This window comes from Zonotrichia leucophrys, chromosome 1 (genome assembly GCF_028769735.1).
Source record: "Zonotrichia leucophrys gambelii isolate GWCS_2022_RI chromosome 1, RI_Zleu_2.0, whole genome shotgun sequence".
Taxonomy (NCBI): Eukaryota; Metazoa; Chordata; class Aves; order Passeriformes; family Passerellidae; genus Zonotrichia; species Zonotrichia leucophrys.
In genome coordinates, this window is record NC_088169.1 from 6,174,392 (window position 1) to 6,194,916 (window position 20,525).

The following is a 20,525-nucleotide window of genomic DNA, read 5'->3' on the forward strand; positions in this document are numbered from 1 at the left end:
TTTTTGTGGCATTACAGCAGTGCCTTAGTAGCACTTTCCTGTCCTTCCCTCTGTTCCCCTCTTGTGACAGCTTTATCACTGAGAGGGTTGCCAGTGGGTCAGCTCCTGACGCAGACAGCCTGTACAGTAGAAGCTCCCTATCACTACAGAACACTCCATTATAATTAAAAATTAATGGCAAATGCACTCTGTCCCTCTCTGAATCCTGAGAAATGTGTATCATTCCGGGGACAAATGCTTGTGGGATACCAAGGCTTTCTGTCAGAGGCTCCGTGGCAGCTCCCTCCTCGGTGTCGCTGTGCTCTCATGCTTGTAATCTGCCCTTGAAACCTCCCCTCTCCCTCAGCACTGACAGCAGCACTATTGTTTTTAGCAGCTCAGCTTTTCAGCTGACTTCAGGATCCCCAGAGGCCATCCCTTTTTTTTCTGACTGTGCTCCAGATTGCCATCAGTGCTCATGAAATGACTCCAGCACCGTTTGGTCCCTTGCCATTTGCAGCCAAGAGGGCACCTCCTTTCCCTTGGCGTCCCTACCCAGGATGTGTCTGCTGCTGGCTGAGCTGCCTGGGCACTGGAGGCTCAGGCTGTGCCTGACAAGCAATGCTGGCAGGTTTCCAGGGCAGTGTTACACTCTGTCAGCATTGTCAGAGCTGAGCAGGGCTGCACAGGATCGTTGCTAGAGAGGCTTCCTGGAGGGGCTTCCTTGCTGCAGTGTGGGTGACTCACCGCACTCAGCCGCTCTTGTCTCCAAGAGATCACGCTCCTGCTGCACCAGGGCAGTGGTGATGTCTGTGAAAATCCCCAGGAAAAAACAGCTGCTGCAATGTGAAGAGGAGAGAGGATGTTTGGGAAGAGCAGTCGCTCTCTGTTCTTGCTGCTGAGCAATTTCCGAGTGCATGCAGAGCTCTGGGTCCCTTTGCGTCAGCCACGGGGTGATGGATGCATCCACTGCATTTTCCAAAATGCAGCTGCACCCAGCCAGGCTGGGGAGTGCAGAATACCAGAGTACAGTGATGAGAGCATGTGTGCTTCTGTGTGTGCCTGCTGGGAGCTTGCAAACCCCATGGAGGATCTGCACGTGCAAAGCAGAGATAAACATCTGCCCATCCTCGTTGTGGGTCCATGATGTGTCACAGATCCCACAGAAGTCCCATTTTCCCTGTGACCCACACACCTCCAGGGTCAGCAAGGGCTGCCAGAGGCCAGCAGGACAGCCTGTGCTCGGGTTTGCAGTGGCTGGCTGCCCTCCAGGTTGGTCACCCTGTCCTTTGCCCAGGTTTGTTCCTTGGAAAAGGCATCCCACAAAATGCCAGCACTATTTCCTAGCACAAGCAAGGCCCTGGTGCTTTCGGTCCCCTCTTTAAAGTCAGGCAGCTCAGGATGCTCACTCAGGACTGTGTATCCCAGTGCCCCCAGCCTGAGCACAAACATGCTGCCCCAGTGCTGGGAGAAGAGCCTGCAGCACTGCTGAAACCCTGGGATGTCTGTCCCAGCCTCTCAGCCCTGCCTCCAGCAGCCTCAGAGACTTCACTCTCCCTTAGAGATGTCTTCCAGCTCATCTTCAGGCAGCAGGGCCCAGTCTGACAAGCGAGAAGCTGGAGAGGGACTCTTTGTCAGAAACTGTAGTGATAGGACAAGAGGGAATGGGTACAAATTGAAAGAGAGGAAATTAAGGTTAGATATTAGGAAAAAATTCTTTACTATGAGGCTGGGGAAGCCCCATCCCTGGGAAAGTTCAATATCAGGTTGAATGAGACCTTGAGCAACCTGGTTTAGTGGGAGGTGTCCCAGCCCAAGGCAGGGGGTTGGAATGAGATATTTTAAGGTCCCTTCCAACCCAAGCCATTCAGGATTCTCTGAAACTTATTCTGGACATCACAGATCCTGCTCAGGAGGAAGGTGTGCAGATCCAAAATCTGGGCTATTTTCCCCTACATTCTCCATTTTCTGTTTTGCAGCAGAGTGACTGCTGCACTTTATTTGACCCTGGTGATGATACAGAAGCAAGGAAGGATTTATCTCTGCAGAGAGCTTCAAGCAGCTCACCTGCTCTCCTAACACCCAACCCAATCCCCCGCCTCAAAGCAAGACTCAAAGTTCAAGCTTTTCATACAACTTCAAAGCAGGGCTCAGGTGGCACGAAAGCCACGTAGGCAGCTCAGTCAGAGCTGACCTTCTCCATCCAGCCCAGGTCACACAATTCCTTCCCATCCCCATCCCCAGCCCATGCCAGCCTTGCCCTGGGTTGCTGCTGTCCCATGTGCAGCCCAACAGCACAAACACGTTCATTTGGAAGGACCTGGCATTTGAAGTGCTTTCACTGCAGTCACGCCCACAGTAAAAATTATAGTTCCCATAAATGACATCTGCAACTACAATTTGGTCAAAGTCTTTTCAAGGCTTCCGACTGAGCAAGTTATAGGTTGTAAAGGTCATTGTAAAGCAGCAGAGAAGTTTAAATCTCTGTGACCTCCAGAGCTCTCTAATGACTTTTTATCAGCTGTAACTTGGAACTCACATATTCAAGCAGCAACCAGCAGTTGCAAAAGTTCCTGCATAGAAAACAGAAAATTACAAACAACACAGACATGGCCAGATGCAGCTGCAAATGAAATGCTGTGAAGAGAAATGAAGGGGCAGCCATGCTTTGCATAGCTCATAACTTTTAGTATGAACACTGGGCAGGGGTAACAGAGCAAAGAAGAGGTTCCTTACTTCCCAGGAAAACTCCTCTCTCCTCACCTCCAGTGTCCTCACAGGACTGGAGGCGGTAGAGGAGATGAATCATACAATATTTGCAAGACTTGTAAAATCTTATCAATTCTGAAAGCCAATTTGTGCTAATCAGCACATATTGCAAGTGCAAATGATAACTCAAAGGAGCAGTGAAATGACTGGTGCAACCAGCTGAAATTGAATCATCTGGAAGTTCACTTGTGGCCACGAGACCAAACTGTCACATATCCCATTCCTCCTCCATTTCCTCCTTAAAAGGGACTTACTTCCCTCTCCTAGAGCAACCACAACAGATGATGTGCCCTGAACTCCAGTTCACTGCCTTTCTCATGAGTGCTGGGACTGGGCCAGTGTCCTCATGGAGCCAAACACCACCTCCCCTCAGGACAGCTGCTTGCTGTTCCCACCCAAGCTCTCACAGGCCCCTCTTGCTGCCATGCCTGTCCCTCAGCACAGGGACAGAGCCACCAGCTTGCTTTCTTCTACTGAGGTTTGCCAGATCACAGTCCAGCCTGAACACCAGACTGAGATATCACACAAAGAACTGGTGGGGCAGGCAGTACATTACACAGCTGAACTTCTGCAGATGAAGGAATTAAGTTTGAGTTATCCTCATTTATTTTTCCTTTGCATCTAATTTATCACCAGCATCAATTATGAAGAGTATCTCCCTGTATGTCCCAGTGTCTCCCTGGAGCATCAGCAAACAGGCGTCATTCCAGGGCTCTGCACAGTGTATACAGACTGAAAGGAGCCAAGTTCACTTTTAATTGTGCAGCTGATACTGTGAACTTTCTTCTACAAGTTGTTAAAACAGATTTTCATCTTTTGAGACAGCTTAGCTTGAGTCAAATTTTACCTTCAGTTATATGGGTTTAAGTCTGGAGTAACTGATAATCTCAAAGCAGCAACAAAGTCACGTTTTCTCCTCCACTGAAACTCTGAGATTGTGCAACAGAGGAAATGGCAAAGCTGGAGTGACTCTGGACTTTGACCACAGCTACTGAAACACGTGCTTTGACTGTGGGAACCCCCCTTTACTCCTGTAAACTAGCAATCCAGTTAATCAAGTAATGCGGTTAATCAATTACTACACAGAAGAATCTCAACTTTTCAAAAAGACCCCAAAGCCAGTGTTTTTTACAGTCCAGGCTGAACTCTTGATTTCAAACCAATAAAACTTCATAATAGTCCTGAGTTTCAGAATTGAGCAAATCTGAAGCAAAATAAAAGCTGAGATTTACAATGCATCTGTTGACCAGCCTTTAATTGGAGCAGCCCCTTGTGTCACACCGAGTCCTGTGTGCCACCCATTGTTCAACTTCATCCATAAAGCTTTGGCACACTCTGACTTTTTAGAGTCTCTGTTATTCAAAGACTTTCTTTTATTCATAACCTGTCAAAAAATGATGTCTATTAAGAGAAAGAGAGACTCAAAGGAGATCCAGTCACTTAGTAGCCTAATTTCTAGCAGTAACCACATGAAGATAAATTAGGCTTTCAGAAATTCTTCTCTTCCAACAGGGATCTCTGGAGCTTATCAACACACAAGATTATAAAATGCTGTATGCAAACAGTAGGGCAATCTGAAAACTTGCTTATCTGTTATTGCAAAATATACACCAAAGGGTAGGATTCACCTCACCTAATTTTAGCCATCTAAATAGTTGGCATCTCATCTCAATAAGTCAGTGCAGCTTCCACCATGGCCAATGGCATGAGATTCCCTCCTCTTTTAGGATGGAAAAAGGAACAGCAAAGAAGGCACTGATGCTGCTGGTGGGGGAGAACAGATCAATAGTTTGTGACAGATGCCAAGGTATGGGAGATTCCCACCATGACATGCCCAAGAGGATGCATGGGGTGTAACAGACTCCTGTGGGGAAAGTACAGGACCTCACTCCACAGAGATTAGGTTCAACTCAGCCCTAGAGCTGTGGGGGAGCAGGAGGGGCTGGTCCCTGGCTCCATCAAATGGGGGATTAGGGAAGGAAGGAACCTGAAAAACAGCAGAATGATCTAACAGCTCATCATGCAATCTGCAACTACTAATGTCCATTTCATTTCACTACAACATTTAAATATGAGACACCTTGAACATTTCAAATACTCTGAAATGTTTAAGGGTCCAGCTTATCCCTGGCTTTTATCCACTCACCTTGTTTCAGCATCATTTGACTCCAGTCACACTTCTTTTTCCAACCAAAAAAGTATTATGAATTTGCTTCCCTGTGATAAGTTTCCCTTCAATTCTGTCTTTTTCTTTTCCATAAACTCAGTTAATTGTGAACACCTACAAAAAGTTAGCTTAGGAAAAACACAGAGACTTTCCTAGAGAACTGCTTGACAAAGGTTCTTCTCTGATGTTTCTGATACATTTTCCCCTCTAGTATTTTAAAATATACACTGTATTTCACAGATGAGCTGAGTTTTTCTTATTTTTCAGTCTTGCATAATGAAACACTTTGTACAGAAAAAAACTTTCTCGAGGTTGGTGGGTCACTGATGATTTGGCTCTGAATAAACAGTCCTGGCAAGCTACACCTGAAAATAAAGTCATCTGGGAGACACTGAAAGAAGATTATCATCAGATCTGAGCAGCTTGCTGGGGAAAGCTGTATCTCAAATCACCACTTTGAGCATGGCTGACCATGCCAGTGGACACACAATTGAGATGAACAGTCCTGACTGCTTTGTTTCCTGATTTCACATGGAAATGAGGTGCAGATGCACTCATTGCCAGTCCCTTTCATAAGGCTGAATTTGGCCCATCACCACAGTTTGCTGACCTGATCATGAGCACCTGTGTCACACCCAGCTTGTGCACACCACACTGACCCTTGGCAAGTCTTGGTTCCAGGTTGGGAAGGCCAGGGAAATTTTCAAGAAATATCTGAAATCCACAGGACTGAGGCTCCATCAGCTTTTCTGTGAGTAGAACTACTTTTTTCTTTTTCTGTTATTTACTGGCTTCCAAAGTTTCATGAAAGACCTTTGTGAGCAGATAATTCAATGCAAAGTGGATGATGCCCTTCAGTGTTTCCTAAAATCAAACACTTTCATGAGCTGATATTCCAGGAAACTACCAATTATCATTTTGATCCCTTTAGGATTAAACTCTAGGAGGATTAACTAGGATAGCAAGATAAGAAAACAAATCCAAAGAAAGCACACTTTACAGAAGATTTAAAGCCTTCCACAAATCTGCACTTGGTAAGTTCAATGTAGTTCTGAATCAGACATGGCAGAACTCAGTGCAACCCACCCGTGTATGTGAGATCTTAATCTTCATTTTACAGCCCCAAACCAGAGTGTTGCCATCTGCAGCATCTGAGCCAAGTAATTTCAAGCTGATTTATTACATTTCTGTCTCTGAACATCCATCATTCTGCAAACAGCCTAAAGGGAGATGCCCTACACCTTAACTTACACTTTTTACAGTGGTCTCCCTCTAAAGCTGTCTGCCAATCATAATATCGAAATCCTATGAAGTTTACTTCATGTTTTCTGTAATTTGAAGTCCACACTGCATTTTGTTAACACACTGGGTTCCCAGATGAGCTGCAATAACTTTGGTATGCAAAAAGGTACTACCACAGCACCGCACGTCTCATTTGCTGTTCCCTTAAATAGCCTCACTTAACTGGCTCTGTTTCTGACATCACAGAAATGAATGCTATTATTTTCTAAATACATTATAAATTCTCCTAATATCCAGCACCAAGTGTTTGTATTTACCCCTGAGATAAGCAAGCTGTACTCAGAAGCTCCGACAAACCCCAGGGTTGTGAGGGGAGGTGATGCTGCTCACGACAGAGCAGCAGCTCATTTTAGCCTCTTCAGCACACAACTGGGTACCACAGACAACAGCAATTTATTTCCCTTCTCAGGGCTTTTCTAAAAACAATAGCCCAGTTTCTAGCATGCCTGGCAGCAACAGATCAGCTTGACTTGCAGTTAGGAGTGAAACTGAATACAAATTTTGAAAGCAGAATCCATTACATGCTACAGAATTTCAGTTTTCTTTTATTACAATAGGAAGAGAGAGGTGAAAAATAGCAATAAAACTGAAACTTGGGGTGCATTCAGACACAGAAGAGTTATGAAAGGCAACAGAGTTTTTCTCACAGTACAGTCATTCTTAAGGATGGACCAAAAGGATTATTTACCTCTGCAGTGAACTGTTATCAAGGAATGAGAATATTTTACCCCATCTAGACGGCAAATACACAACATAACCACAGATTTTCATTATCAATAAAATTCTGCTTCAAGAAATAGAGCCAGTACCATCTCTACCAGACAACCCAAGGTTTTATTTGGGTATCTAAAACCCAACAGGCTTTCCCAAGTTGGATTTTAGTTGGATCAATTTGAATTCCCGAAAAGGATTTTGTCAGAGGAACTTGGGGTGCGTTCTGACACAGAAGAGTTATGAAAGGCAACAGAGTTTTGCTCACAGTACAGTCATTCTTAAGGATGCACCAAAAGGATTATTTACCTCTGCAGTGAACTGTTATCAAGGAATGAGAATATCCCATCTAGACAGTAAATATACAACATAACCACAGACCATTTTGGAAACCCCTTATCAATAAAATTCTGCTCCAAAAAATTCAACCAGTCCCATCACTACCAGACCACCCAAGGTTTTATTTGGGCATCTAAAAGGTTTTCCCAAGTTGGATTTTAGTTGGGTTAATTCAAATTCCCGAAAAGTATTTTGTCAGAGGAACTCAGGCAGAGGTTTGTTTTTTTTTCAGTCAAGCCCATCTCCAACAACTCCTGCAGCATAAAAATCTCGGGAAGACGATTTGGTGTCGCAGAGCTCTTCTACGCTTCGTACTCAATGACCTTCAGGTCCTCGAGGAGCTCCTTGGCGAGTGCCTGCAGCTCGGCGTGGCGGCTCTGGGCCAGGGCCACGATGCGCTGGAAGGGCAGCGTCTCACGCACCTCGGCGCCCGCCCGCGCCAGCACCTCCGGCTCCAGCAGCACCGACTGCAGCAGCCGCAGGGCGTGCAGGCACACCTCGCTGTCCGGGTCTGAGAGCAGGGCAGAAAAACATCCAGGCCTTGTTAGTGTTGGGAGCCAGGGCATTCCTCTCTCAGAATCTCTGCTGGGCAGAGTGACTCTGAGATGCGTACGAGCTTCTTTTGTTCCGCCCGGCCTTCGAAGAAGGAGTCGGGATTCTTTCATTCTCATTCTCAAGGTCGTTTATTATTTTTTATCTTTAACATTTTTTATCTATAACATTTTTAATCTATTATATAAAATATAATATCTATATTTTATCTATATTATTTTTTTGACCTGCGGCAGGTTGGGTTGAGGCACACTGCCTACCTCAGAGGCGGTGTTGTCTTTTTATACTAAAAACTATGTGTTCATTATTTACCATAACTTCCCAATACCTATCACCTATATTAGACAGTGAGCTTCTACTCTAAACTAATCTAAAAGTGCCAACATCACAGCAGAAGATGGAGGTCAAGAAGAAGAAGAAGAAGAAGAAGAAGAAGAAGAAAAAGACGAAGAAAGACTGGACACATCTAAATTCTTCCATCTTGCCTCCTGAACTTCTATTCTAAAAACTATTATTTACCTTAAGTTATTTACTATAACTTATATAAGTTATTTACCATAACTTCCCAATACCTATCACTTATGTTAGACAGTGAGCTTCTACTCTAAACTAATCTAAAAGTGCCAACATCACAGCAGAAGATGGAGGCCAAGAAGAAGAAGAAGAAGAAGAAGAAGAAGAAGAAGGAGAAAGACTGGACACATCTAAATTCTTCCATCTTGCCTCCTGAACTTCTATTCTAAAAACCATTATTTACCATAAGTTATTAACCATAACTTCCCAATACCTATCACCTATTATTAAATTATTATAAACTATTATTTAAATAATAAATATAAATTAATTCAAATAATATTTAATAATTTAATAGTATTTATTATTTAAATTAATTTAAATAATAAATATAAACTATTATTTAAACTAATATAAACTATTATTTACCGTAAGTAATTTACTATAACTTATATAAGTTATTTACCATAACTTCCCAATACCTATCACCTATGTTAGACAGTGAGCTTCTACTCTAAACTAATCTACAAGTAACAGCATCACAGCAGAAGATGGAGGCCAAGAAGAAGAAGGAGAAAGACTGAACACGTCTAGATTCTTCCATCTTGCCTCCTGAACTTCTATTCTAAAAACTCCAAAAATCTATTTTTCACCCTGTGACTAACTAACTATTATTCTACTTAAACTCTCTTGGCTTGTAATTCTTCATATATGGTTGGTAATTGTTTCTTCTAGGGGCTAAATCAAAGGCACAGGGGTCTTGGGCTCTGTGCCAAGGTCTCTGAATCCCCTGGGCAGGGGCTGGAGCCCTCCAGGGCAGCCAGAGGGATTTCCTGGGTTCCGACATTCCTCTGGCTGCCCTGGGTGATTTGAGACCCTGGCAGGGGCCTGAGAGACCTTGGCATGGAGTCAAAGACACCTGTGCCTTTGATTTTAGCCCATGAAAAAATTACCAACTTTGTGTGAAGATTTACAAGCCACAAGAGTTTGAGGAGAATGATAGTGAATTTATCACAGAGTGAAAAAGTAGAATTTTGGGGTATTAGAATTGGGGTTCAAGAGACACGATGGAGGAATGTGGGCATGTCCTGTCCTTCTCCTTCTTCTTGTCCTCCACCTTCTGCTGGGATGGTGACACTTTTTGATTAGTTTAAAGACAAACTATCTAACATAAGTGATAAGCATTAGAAAATTATTGTAAATAAAGTACATGTTATTTGTAGTATAAAAAGTTAACACCACCCCAAGAACAGTCGCTGTACCACAACCTGACCTGCTGGACAAATCTCAGCAGGTCAAAAGAAAAATGTAATAAATAAATTAAAAAAAAACAACCCTAAAAAGCAAAACTGGCAAATCTCAACTTCTTCTTCAGTCGTGGGGCTAAGAAAAAAAAAAGACTTTCTAATGCCTCAAAAGTCATCTCAACCACAAAAACCCAAGAGTTAGAAGTGGGTCTGAAAGGATCCACCAGGCACACAGGGAATAATGGAAGTATTGTAATTCCCAGGTGCTGTTTGCTGCTGGCTGGCTGGCCCTAGAGGTACCTGCAAACCACATTTTTGTCCTCCCTCAGCAGCTTCTGCGCAGCAGTGTTTGTGAGGGAGAGATAATCAGGAAGCTTTCTCTTGTTTCTCAGATGTTGAAACTGCTGTAAAGCAGGGAATTTATCAACCTGAATTTACCCAGTCAGTACCCAGGATGTACTGTTGGATGCAATCCAATTTAAGAGCAGAACAAACTGTATCCCATGATTATTCAGACTTAAAAAAACAAACAGATTAACAATCTGCAGTAAATCATCAGGCTTTTCTTTAATTTCTTTTTATATGAGCCTTTGGATTTCCTCAAAGCTCAATAAAATATTAATCTTAATAAAACTTTCTAGCAACCACATATCAACCTTTCAAGTGTTTAATTCAGTCTGCACAAAATTGAAATGGGTATTGAAGCAGTGCTGCTCAGGAATGTGCCAGGGAAATGCAGCAAAGACCTTTGACTGACTTAAGCCAGGAAGACATGTAATAACTCCTCTGCTAAGAACACAGGATGCATTTTTAATTACTGAAACATTAGGAGCATTACATTTTAATCATTTGCAACGGCCCATTTGCATTTAATGGTTTACAGCTTTATCAAAAGCATGTGGTGGAAAGACTTCCCTATTCTGCATATTCCAAATGAAAACATTTAATATATTTTTACAGCTGAAGCAGTTATTTGTCCCACGTGCCATGCATTTTTAATGTGTTTTTCATTAGCATACCTAGTCCTCAGCAAGCTTTTGATAAAGGATTGTGCAGAAAGGTTGACAAAATTAATTCAGATCACTTTGAGCACAAAATCACCAGAGAGACTAAAATCTCACTGAAGGAGCATAAAACCAGCGCAGTGATGAACCAGAGTGCACTGAGTTTGGAGGAGGTATTTGGTGGGGCTGAGACAAGTTCTTTCCTTTCCTGGCTTATTTCACATGTAACACTGGTGACCTGAAAAAGGACTTAGAATTATTCATTAAGGCATAAGGGTTGAAAGCACCCAGGGGGGCAGAGAACAGAATGTGATGGACACTGAAGAAGACTCTAGATTTCAGCATGAAACTCACTGCTGAGATGGGGATTTTTAAGTCATTCCAAACAGCACAAGGCTGAAGAATAATATTAAAGATTGTGACATCTGATCTACACCCAAAAGCCAGACACTCTCTCTTCCCCCATTTTCCATCATAAATGGAAATTATCAAGTGTTAACCTCTTAAGAAAGAAGTTCTACTTTCTCCTGAAAACCAGCAGAGTGGGGTATAATCTAAGGACACAGGTATTGTCCAACCTCAAAATATAACATGCATTTTCTCCTTTCTGCGCAATGAGAATCCTAGCTGTTGGGCATGCTGGACAATTTTAAACATGTCAGACCAATAAAGGGCCTGTGATTAGTGCTGCAGACCCATGGCACAGCCACTCTTATTGCTGACACCCAGGCTGAAGGCTCTAAGGAGTCTCTTTCCATCATCACCTCCAGCAGTACCTGCAGGTGCAACTTTCTGAGTGATGAGCACTCGTAACTCTTGGGGAAATGCTGCAGCTCAACCTCACAGGCAGCAAGACTTTATGTCCAACTTCCTGGCCAGAAACACTTCAGTGAATCCTTTTGAAAAAACCTAGGTACAAGTTTTGGTTTTCAGACTTATTCTGACCTAATCAAACATGACTAAAACCTTGAATCTGTCTTCCCTTGCCTTCCATTTTTGCCTCCATGATTTCCACACGGTGTCTTTTTAAATGCCTATTTTTTAGCCTGATACAATGTTCAAACTCTGCACAGATCACCTCCCCCTTTTTCGGTTCTTAGTATTATTCTACATTTATTCATTGGAAATAACAGCCACAAACTACAGCTCAAATAGGTAAGAAGAAAGAAGCTTTGGGGAGTGAAATCTATGTAGTTCATTTACAATCTCCCTCTGTGTGACATTATTCCTCCTTGAAATAAAGCCACTAATACTTTTAATGGCTTGCAGTACTGCTGGGAAGCTTCATATATGTAAGATGAAAAGAGCTTTGTTATTAATACTGTTACAGGAATCAATATTAATATTATCTGCAAGTATTTAAAGGCTGTAGAAATTAAAGAATCGATCAGGGGAGATGCCTTAGCAGGGGAGCCAAGAAAATGAGGATCTGTAGGAGATCAGGAAATGATTTCCAGCTTGACAAACAAGAATGTTTTCCAGTAAGAGCAGAGAGGTTCTAGGAAGAATCCCCAGCAGCAGCCAGGGAAGCTCAACAGCTTGAGTCACTCAAATGAAGAACAGATTAGGCACGCGGGCATCCAGCAAAGGAAGGAAATGATCCTGCACCAAAAGATGACTTAATACACATTTAACCTCAGATTGCCATTGTTTTGAATGTATTCTGAGATGTTCTGAGTTAAATAAATACATATGCCTTAAAATACACTCCCTGAGGATTACATGTGGTTTTGAGAATACTACTTATTGAGGATAATCATGCTTCCTAAGAGGATTTTAAAAAAATACCAGAGAAATCATTCTCTTGTCTCCAATATCATTAGGGACGTTTTCTAAAAGCCCTGTCTACAAAGCACTCAGAGAAATGCAAGGAATCTTCATTATTCAGCATTATATTTATGTCAACAGCTTCCAGATTTAGTCATTTCTACACTAGCTGCGTAACATTTTGTTTGTACAAGATCAAAAAAAAATCCTTTAGCTGTAATCAAATCAGTGCATCACATCCTCCCAACCACCAGCACACACATCTCCAACGACAATTTCAAAACTATCACCATTATTTCTGGAGAAGAGGGGGGAGAAATCAGGCTGCTTGCCTCAGCCAGGATCACAAACCGTAAGGTGCTGATGTAATTTTACCAAGGTGTTGAAACTGCTGGAGCTGGCTGACGTCCTGCAAGCTGCCAGCTCAGTTTGATGTCACTGCCTTTCAGTCACTGACAAAAGGCAGCTGATAACGTGCATGGATTTTAGTCACATCTGTCATTAGCACCAGGCCCCTCAGATGAACTGTCCCCTACAGCAGTGTTTAAGTAATTGCATTACATCAGTGCTGAACAGCTTATCCACAATTGGCTCAGAGTTGTGTGAACTCAATTTACACGTGGCCACACCATCCCCTGGCCACCTGAATGCAAGATTTATTGCAAGCACCCTGTTTACAGCTGGGTACAAGAGCACAGAAGTTCTCAAGGGCGAGTGCAAGGTCCTGCACATGGGTTGGGGCGATTCTGAGCACAAGCACAGGCTGGGGGATTGAGAGCAGCCCTGAGGAGAAGGGCTCAGGGGTGTTGCTGGATGAGAGGCTGGATATGAGCTGGCCATGTGCACTGACAGCCCAGAAAGCCAAAACTGTCCTGGGCTGCATCCAAAGCAGCAGGGGAGGGGGGAATTCTGCCCCTCTGCCCCACTCAGGTGAGACCCCACCTGCAGAGCTGCCTCCAGCCCCAGAGCTCACAATATAAGACATGGATCTGTTGGAGTGAGTCCAGAGGAGGGACATAAGGATGGTCAGAGGGCTGGGGCATCTCTGCTATGGAGACAGCTGAGAAAGTTGGGGCTGCTCAGCCTGGAGAAGGCTTTGGAGACACCTTAGAGCCTCTTCCAGTGCCTAAAGGAGCTACAAGAGAGCTGGAGAGGGACTTTGTACTAGGGAATGTAGTGACAGGACACGGGGCAATGGCTTTAAACTGCAAGAGGGGAGGGTTAGATTAAATATTATGAGGAAATTCCTCACTATGTGTGTGATAAAGCACAAGTTGGTCAGAGAAGCTGTGGATAGCTCATCCCTGCTTGAATTCTGAGCAAATTCAGGTTGGATGGACTTCTCAGCAACTTGGTCTAGTTGAAAGATGTCCCTGCCCACACCAAGGGGGTTGGAAGGAAATGCTCTTTAAGATCCCTTCCAATTTAAACCATTCTATGACTTTACAATTTCAAAAGCTTCCCACCACTGCTGTAGATAGGATTCAATTCAATTCCTGTCTGATTCCAGCAGGAAGGAGCAATCTGCTCTCAGCCTTTCCCTGTAATGAGCCTGTCAGACTCTCTGTGTTCACAGCACATCCAACAGAGACAGCCACAGCCATTGCTTCCCCTGAGTAAGATCTCTTTGCATTTCAGGCTTCCCCTGAGTAAAATCTCTTTGCATTTCAGTGCTGGCAGGGCTGAGGCAGCATCTGCAGCAGCAGTTTTCCAGACATTTCTATACTATTGATAGGTCTGAGGAGAAAAGAAATGTTGTGATGCTCTGAGGGGCAGGAGCAGGGAGAACACCAAAGTAGAAAAAAAGGCCAAGCTTTGCTGCTGCAATTCTTACAGACACAAATGCACTTTCCCTCTACAAAACGTTTGCCCCTGCTCCTGTGTTACAGCTGGGTTTCTGTCAGTCTCCTCCCTGGCTGGGTGGCTGCTCCCACATGCAGTTCAGCTAAGGAGAATTCCCCACTCTCCTACAGAGACATGTTTGTCATGCTTTTATCAGGGAAATCTTTGAGAGAGACTCCTAGGATCCAAACTGAAGCAGCAATTCAGTCCCAATTTGCCTGGCCTCTGCTCAGGGGATGAGAGGGAACAGGAGTTTGGTGGGTAACTGCTCCTCACAGAACATCAATTTGCACGAGCTGTTAGGCAAGGCAAGGACCTTGTCCAGAAGGTCCTGTCAGATGGCAAGGACAGCCCAGAGCTCCATCTGGGCAAGCAGCTGAGTATGGAAAAGGGCAAGCATTCCATGAGACTCGCCCTGGCCACTCTTCCAGCCCCCCCAGATAACTGAGGCTCAGGGAATGAGCTGACATCCCTGCATTTACCCAAATGGATGTGCTCTTAAAGGGCAAGCCTCTCCTTAAGATTGATTTCATCATCTGAAGAATGACATGAAGATGAAGCAGGGGCAGTTTAGGCTGGATATCAGGAGGTTTTTCAGCAAGAGGGTGGGCAGGCACTAGAATAAGCTCCACAGGGAAACTGTCACAGCCCCAAGCCTGCCAGAGTTCAAGCAGCATTTGGACAACATTCTCAGGCACATGGTGGGATTCTTGAGATGTTTTGTGGGGTCAGGAGTTGGACTCAATGATCCTGATGTGTCCTTTCCAACTCAGCATATTCTATGGTTCTATGACAAGAGGATGAAATTGTTGAGCACTTGAAAGACTGGGTTTGATTTATGAACCAAAATTTGTTTTATACAGACATCAGTTTATAAATATGATGGTTCTGTTTGTCCAGATGTTTTTTAAATAACAGGCTGCCATGCAAATAACCTGAAATTTCAAAAGCTCTCACAGCCATAACAAATTCAGACAGAAAACCTTCAGAGTTAGTAATGAAAAGCAAATATTGAGGGTGCAGGCAGCAGAGTGAGAATGTGCTTCATACAAGCATTTCTAATAGAGACCATCATTTGCAAAGAATTTGGATAAACAAGGTTGGATTTCCACATGGAACTGTGGTGGAGGAAACTGAAGGGCAAGATCTAAAATTAGTCCTATTTCTCTCTTTGTGTTTTGTTTAATGAAGTACCTGGAGCAATTTCCCAGCTATGGACAAGAAATGTCACTGACAAAGTGTCTCTGAATTCCATGCTTTCTCAAGTATCCAGAGAGACAAATTTTTTAAACTGCCTGAATTCAAAGAAAATGAAAGTGGGAAAAAAACAAAATAAAGACAACCAACCAAAAAACCTCAACCAAACAGAAAGCAGAGAAGAACCTAGACTCCTTTCCTCCAGCACTCATTTGTTGGTAGATGTTCTGCATGATCAAAACTGAAAAACATTAAATTTAGTCTTTATTATTAATACCTCAGCTGATAGTTATTTCTTATTCTTCAAGAGATCCGTGGCAGAGTAATGTTCCAATCCACTTCTTTGGGAGTTACAGAATGGAGGTCTTATTGCATCTTTAGATGGAAAACGCCAGGAAAAAAAAAAACCTGACAAATCTCAGGTGGATTTCTACCCAATATGATACAAGCTTCTTTTTCTGTGGCTGGGGACAGGGCTTCTTTAAATCTGAGAGTTATGTGAAACCCTCAGCCAGGACACCAACACAAGGACAGCAGCTGATGGCGGAAACTAAAGCTGCCTGTTTTGTCCAAGATGGGAACAGCTGCTCTGCAAACAAATGGTGCTCCACAAGAGGAGAACTCTACTCATCCCACAAGCTGCTCCATGGACAGAAATCTGAGTCATCATTCATGTGCTTTATGCTGGTGCCAGGCTGGGAAGGTGTAGGCAGGCACAGCTGATACCTACACAGAGGATTTAGTGATCACTGTTGGTTATTAAAGGGTATCCATCTTTTAGAAAGTTTTTAAAAGGCAGGAAAAAAAGGGAAGAAAAAGCCCCCCTTATGAAGTGATGAAACTACAGAGACCTGCATTATCTTCAAAAATAGTGTCAAACATTTGGTTTTCTCCTATGATCAGAACAGCCTCCAGCAGAAAGAGTTATTAAGAATTCTTGTTAGTGAACATGAAGTCACAGCAGCTCATCCAAGTTTCCCAAAGACAGCAGGACAGTTTGCTGTTAACATTCTTACTCCACTAGGAACCTTTATTAGATTTTTTCCCTTCTTTCTCTTCCAAGTGGTGCATTCAACATCGAGGCACATTTCTGTCTCTTCAAAAATGCTGCAAGACAACTTGAATCAAATCCCTCTTTGCCTCAGATACAACAAAGGGAAATAAAGAAAACTGAGTCAATTCTTTTCCTCTCTTCATTTAATGGGAAGGACATTCTTCTTCAGGGGACAAGGAAAGGCAGAGACTAAGAGCTCAGAGAAGGAATTTGAGGGAGTTATCAGCTGCATACAAGGCAGTGGGAGAAGGATGGGCCTGATGTACAGGCTGAGGTCATGGACATTTGGAGATTGACAATGGAAAAGCAAACAGGATGATTCTCTGAAAATAAAAAAAAATAAAATCAGAGGATGAATTCTGGGGCCTCTCTTAGTGGGAATGGTGATAAAAGCACACAAATCTGGAAAGCTGTCATGTCATAAGCCCTAATCAAAACAGGCTTTGAAGGAGCTTCCTGCAGGCAGGCAGCACATCCAGGATACTCTGCCAGCACAGGGCAGTGCTCTACTCCCCTGCAGGGAAAACCAGGACCTTATCCTGTGGCAGCTCCAGGTGTTTGTGAGCTGAATCTTGGCCAGCAGAACCTGAAGATGCTGGTCAGGGAAAGAGAAGAGGAGCAAGACTGGGAGGAAGCTGCTGAATTTTCCAAGTAGAGTCATTTAGAAATAGATTAAATGTTGGAAAACTACAGAGATCTCACAGAAAATGATGGGAACAAGATCAGGTCTTGGATCTGACCCCTCATCTGATACCCAAACCTGGCAGCTCTCTCTTGACAGAAAGCAGATTTCCTCCAAAGTCAGGAATCTGAACCTGCAGAACTGCTTCATCTGAGAATCTTCCTTCCCTTGTTGTAACTGGAGAAGTTTATTATCAAAAAGTCAAAGAATTAGCCATGATCATGCTTCTTTCTACAACCCAGCCACAGGCAATTAGCACTTCCAAATTGCAGAGTAATCTATTTATTATTTCCATTAGTAGCTGCAAATTAATTGTAAATGTTTCCCATTTCATCCTCTTACTTGACCTAGGAGCCTTTTTCAGACAACAAACTGCATCAAATTATTACCTTTTTTGTTTTATCACAACAATTGGAAGGGCATATTTGGGAACTCATAGTCAGACAGGATTCTTTGAGAGTGTTTTGGGTTGGTGTTTTTTGTTAGAACAGCTTAGGTATACATTAGCTAACATAAATTAAAAGGAAAACCTGGACTAAGACATGTAAAATTTCAAAGCACAGCTGAACAAAGGACCATGTATTTGATGTTCTCTGAGGATCCCATTTTTACCAAAATATATTAAAAACCCCTATAGAAATGGTGCTTTCCCTTACAAGGATTACTTAATTTCCTGAGACCTTGGAAGAGAGAGCCTGTGGCATTTCACAGCAGGAAATTATTTGATGAAAAGCTTGAGCAGCTACATTTTCTGTAAAACAGTTAAGGGAACCATAAGCTATACAAATAGCTTTCAGTTTACCAACCCTAACCAAAGCTTTTTCAAAAACTCAGCAACAAAATAATGTCTGGAAAAAGCAGATGCAATCTCCCTCATTTCAGCTACTCTAAGTATTTACCAGTCATACTCCAGCAAGGTTTTAGCAGCACAGAGGGATAATTAACCTCCTCAGTCCTGTCTGCACACCAAAATCTCCTCATAAATCCTGAGCAAGCACAGGCAGGGCAGTGTCACAGCTCTGTCCCCCTGCTGTCCCTCACGAGCTGGGCACAGCTGCCAGCCCAGGCCCACGTCAATCCCTGCTGGCTCCTGCTCAGGGATTTGAAACCTCGCAAAGAGCAGAGCCTTGATGTCACTCGTGCACCTGACAGTGACAACACGAGTCCTTGACGTCCTTGGAGTCCTGCACTGGCCAAAGGCACAGCTGGGAATGGCTCTCCAGCCCTGGAGCCCCAAATCCTATTAGAGCACAAAGCCTCTCCTCAGAAAGGGACACTTTTGCAATGGGTCAGTGAAGTTACAGACTTGGCTTCTTCCCCCCACATGTGCCCATTTTCCTGTGCTAATGGTAGTGAGCTGGTATGTAGTTCCCCCTTAAGGTTCATTTTAAAGTTGGTATCAAGAAACAAGTGGCTTTTTTTAAACTACTTCACCAAATTTCTCCATTCCATATTCTTAAATCTAACACCATTAAACTTCACATAAATGAAATATTACAGTGTCAAAATTTTTGTGGAAAATGCACATCTTATCCCTCCAACAATCTGCCCTTTATGTTTACTTTTATTCTCTCAAAAGCTAATCAGGGTACAGATATAAATTTCTGGTTTGTTATTTGCAACACCTATTGCAATTCTACAAAACCTTGAAAGTCACAGTTTACAAGGTTCTTAGAGCAACTTACCATTCAACAGCCACCAAAGCAGGGGAATAAAACCTGGACTTTCACTGATGTACTTCAAGCCTTTCAAGTTGATACTCACATTGTAAAGTGACATTAGCATTAGCCTAGAATTGAAAAAAAGGACATCTGAGGGCCTGTGATTTCTTTGCATGCTTCAGCACCTTTTGCCATTTGTGTCAAGCATGTACCAATGCAGAAACCTGTGCTAATAGTTTATATTTTGGTAACAGAGATAAATCTCAAATTATATATAAGCAGTGTTGTGTAAACCTTGGTTTCTACTGTTAAACCACATATTCCAAACACGTGGAAAAGAGTAAGAAGGTCTCAGGGAGGGGCTGGAATGTTCTCTGTTCTGGAGCCAGCTTGGCTACTGCTCTCTCTCATGCCTGAGATAAACCTGTGTGTCACTGCCACCATGTCCAAACAAAAGGGAAATACAATTCCAAATGGACTTCACACCTCACATCCAATTCTCAAACAAGATCTCATGGCTTAAGCTCCTATGCCACCAGCAGACTTTTGGACATTCTGTGGACACCTTCAGAAAAGGCAGTGACCCATTGCAGGCTCAACTGAGTTTTAAGAGGTGTCATTTCTGTGCTCTGAGTTTGATTATTAAGGAGGAGAAGGAAGGAAGAGCAGATTTATTAAATCTGCAGCACCAGTGGCCTCTGCCAAGCAGGGAGGGGTGCTCTGGATCTGAAATTGCAGCTGGTAAAGGCCACACATTGCTTTTCATCCAGCCCCTGCAGCTCTGGCCTTCCAGAACAAGCCCTGACAAAAGAGCACAGCACTACCTATAATCACCCAGAATGGAAATGATCAATAAACCATCATCTTATAATGGCAATGTTAACATTTCTTGAGAATGTCTTTTCCCCTTAATCTGTTTGACATTTGCAGTTAGAAATAAAGTGACGTAAAAAGGCGCTGCTGTGTTTGTATTTTTATTTCACTTGTTTGCTTTGTGCAGACAAAAGGGACTGGTGGTGCTGGTGATGCAGGGAAGTGCTGAGGTTTTTGGAGTGCTGGAACACCCCACCAGCCAATGCAGTGGCATATTAATATATAACAGCATATTTAATTAAACACACTCACCTAGGTACAACAGAGAAGCATTTCCAGGCCCTTTACAACCACCTTCACCTCCAGCATCAGCACATTCTAGTAAATATTTTTTGCAATAATAATTGCAGAAGTGCTTATTGAAGCAAACCTGACACAAATGATTACTGGATAAACAATATTTTTTGGTGTTTTTTTCTAAAATGTGAAGTGAGTCTTGATTATGCATTTCATATTCTTCCTACTTAGACAAGCCAAATTTAATTAACATCTTGTACTACTGTATCTGTCAGTGCTTTCTTTAAAATCTAGAACTAAATGCACAGCTAAAGCCCCTTCTTGTCTTGTTAATACATGGGATTAGTATATAAAATGTACTATGATGTTTAAATATGTCTTTTTACTGGCTACTTTCAACTGCCACAAAAGCAAAGTTAAATGTTCTTAACCATTTAATTACAGCTACAAACAATTATGTAAATGTTTATTGATTTTGTAACAATTACAAACATTGAACAAACCCTACACCAATGAAAAGAAAACCTGAAGTGTTTCACATCTGCTATTTCAGAAAGGCAAGGACACCCCTGAGATTTCAGTCTCAGCACTCAGGTTGATGCCTGGGATATATTTATTCCATACTCCCA

The 20,525-nt window shown here is 42.8% G+C and overlaps 1 protein-coding gene and 1 long non-coding RNA gene across 3 annotated transcripts in view; one reads left to right on the forward strand and one right to left on the reverse strand.

Annotated features, from left to right (window-relative positions):
• The first annotated feature begins 5,578 nt into the window (after positions 1 to 5,578).
• LOC135443120 (uncharacterized) lies at positions 5,579 to 7,633 on the forward strand. Its single transcript, XR_010438839.1, has 3 exons — positions 5,579 to 5,666; positions 5,847 to 5,949; positions 7,500 to 7,633. It is a non-coding gene; the product is annotated as an uncharacterized LOC135443120 (long non-coding RNA).
• Positions 6,593 to 20,525, reverse strand: part of HSF2BP (heat shock transcription factor 2 binding protein) — a 33,118-nt gene continuing 19,185 nt past the window's right edge. The window contains exons 7-8 of one of the 2 annotated variants that reach the window (XM_064703243.1): positions 18,811 to 18,914; positions 6,593 to 7,778 (exon numbers count right to left, since the gene is read on the reverse strand). In XM_064703243.1, the coding sequence (XP_064559313.1) occupies positions 7,570 to 7,778; positions 18,811 to 18,914 (313 nt within the window). In that variant the 3' untranslated portion in view covers positions 6,593 to 7,569. The remainder of the gene's footprint in view (positions 7,779 to 18,810; positions 18,915 to 20,525) is intronic. The other variant, XM_064703293.1, reaches the window with a different exon arrangement.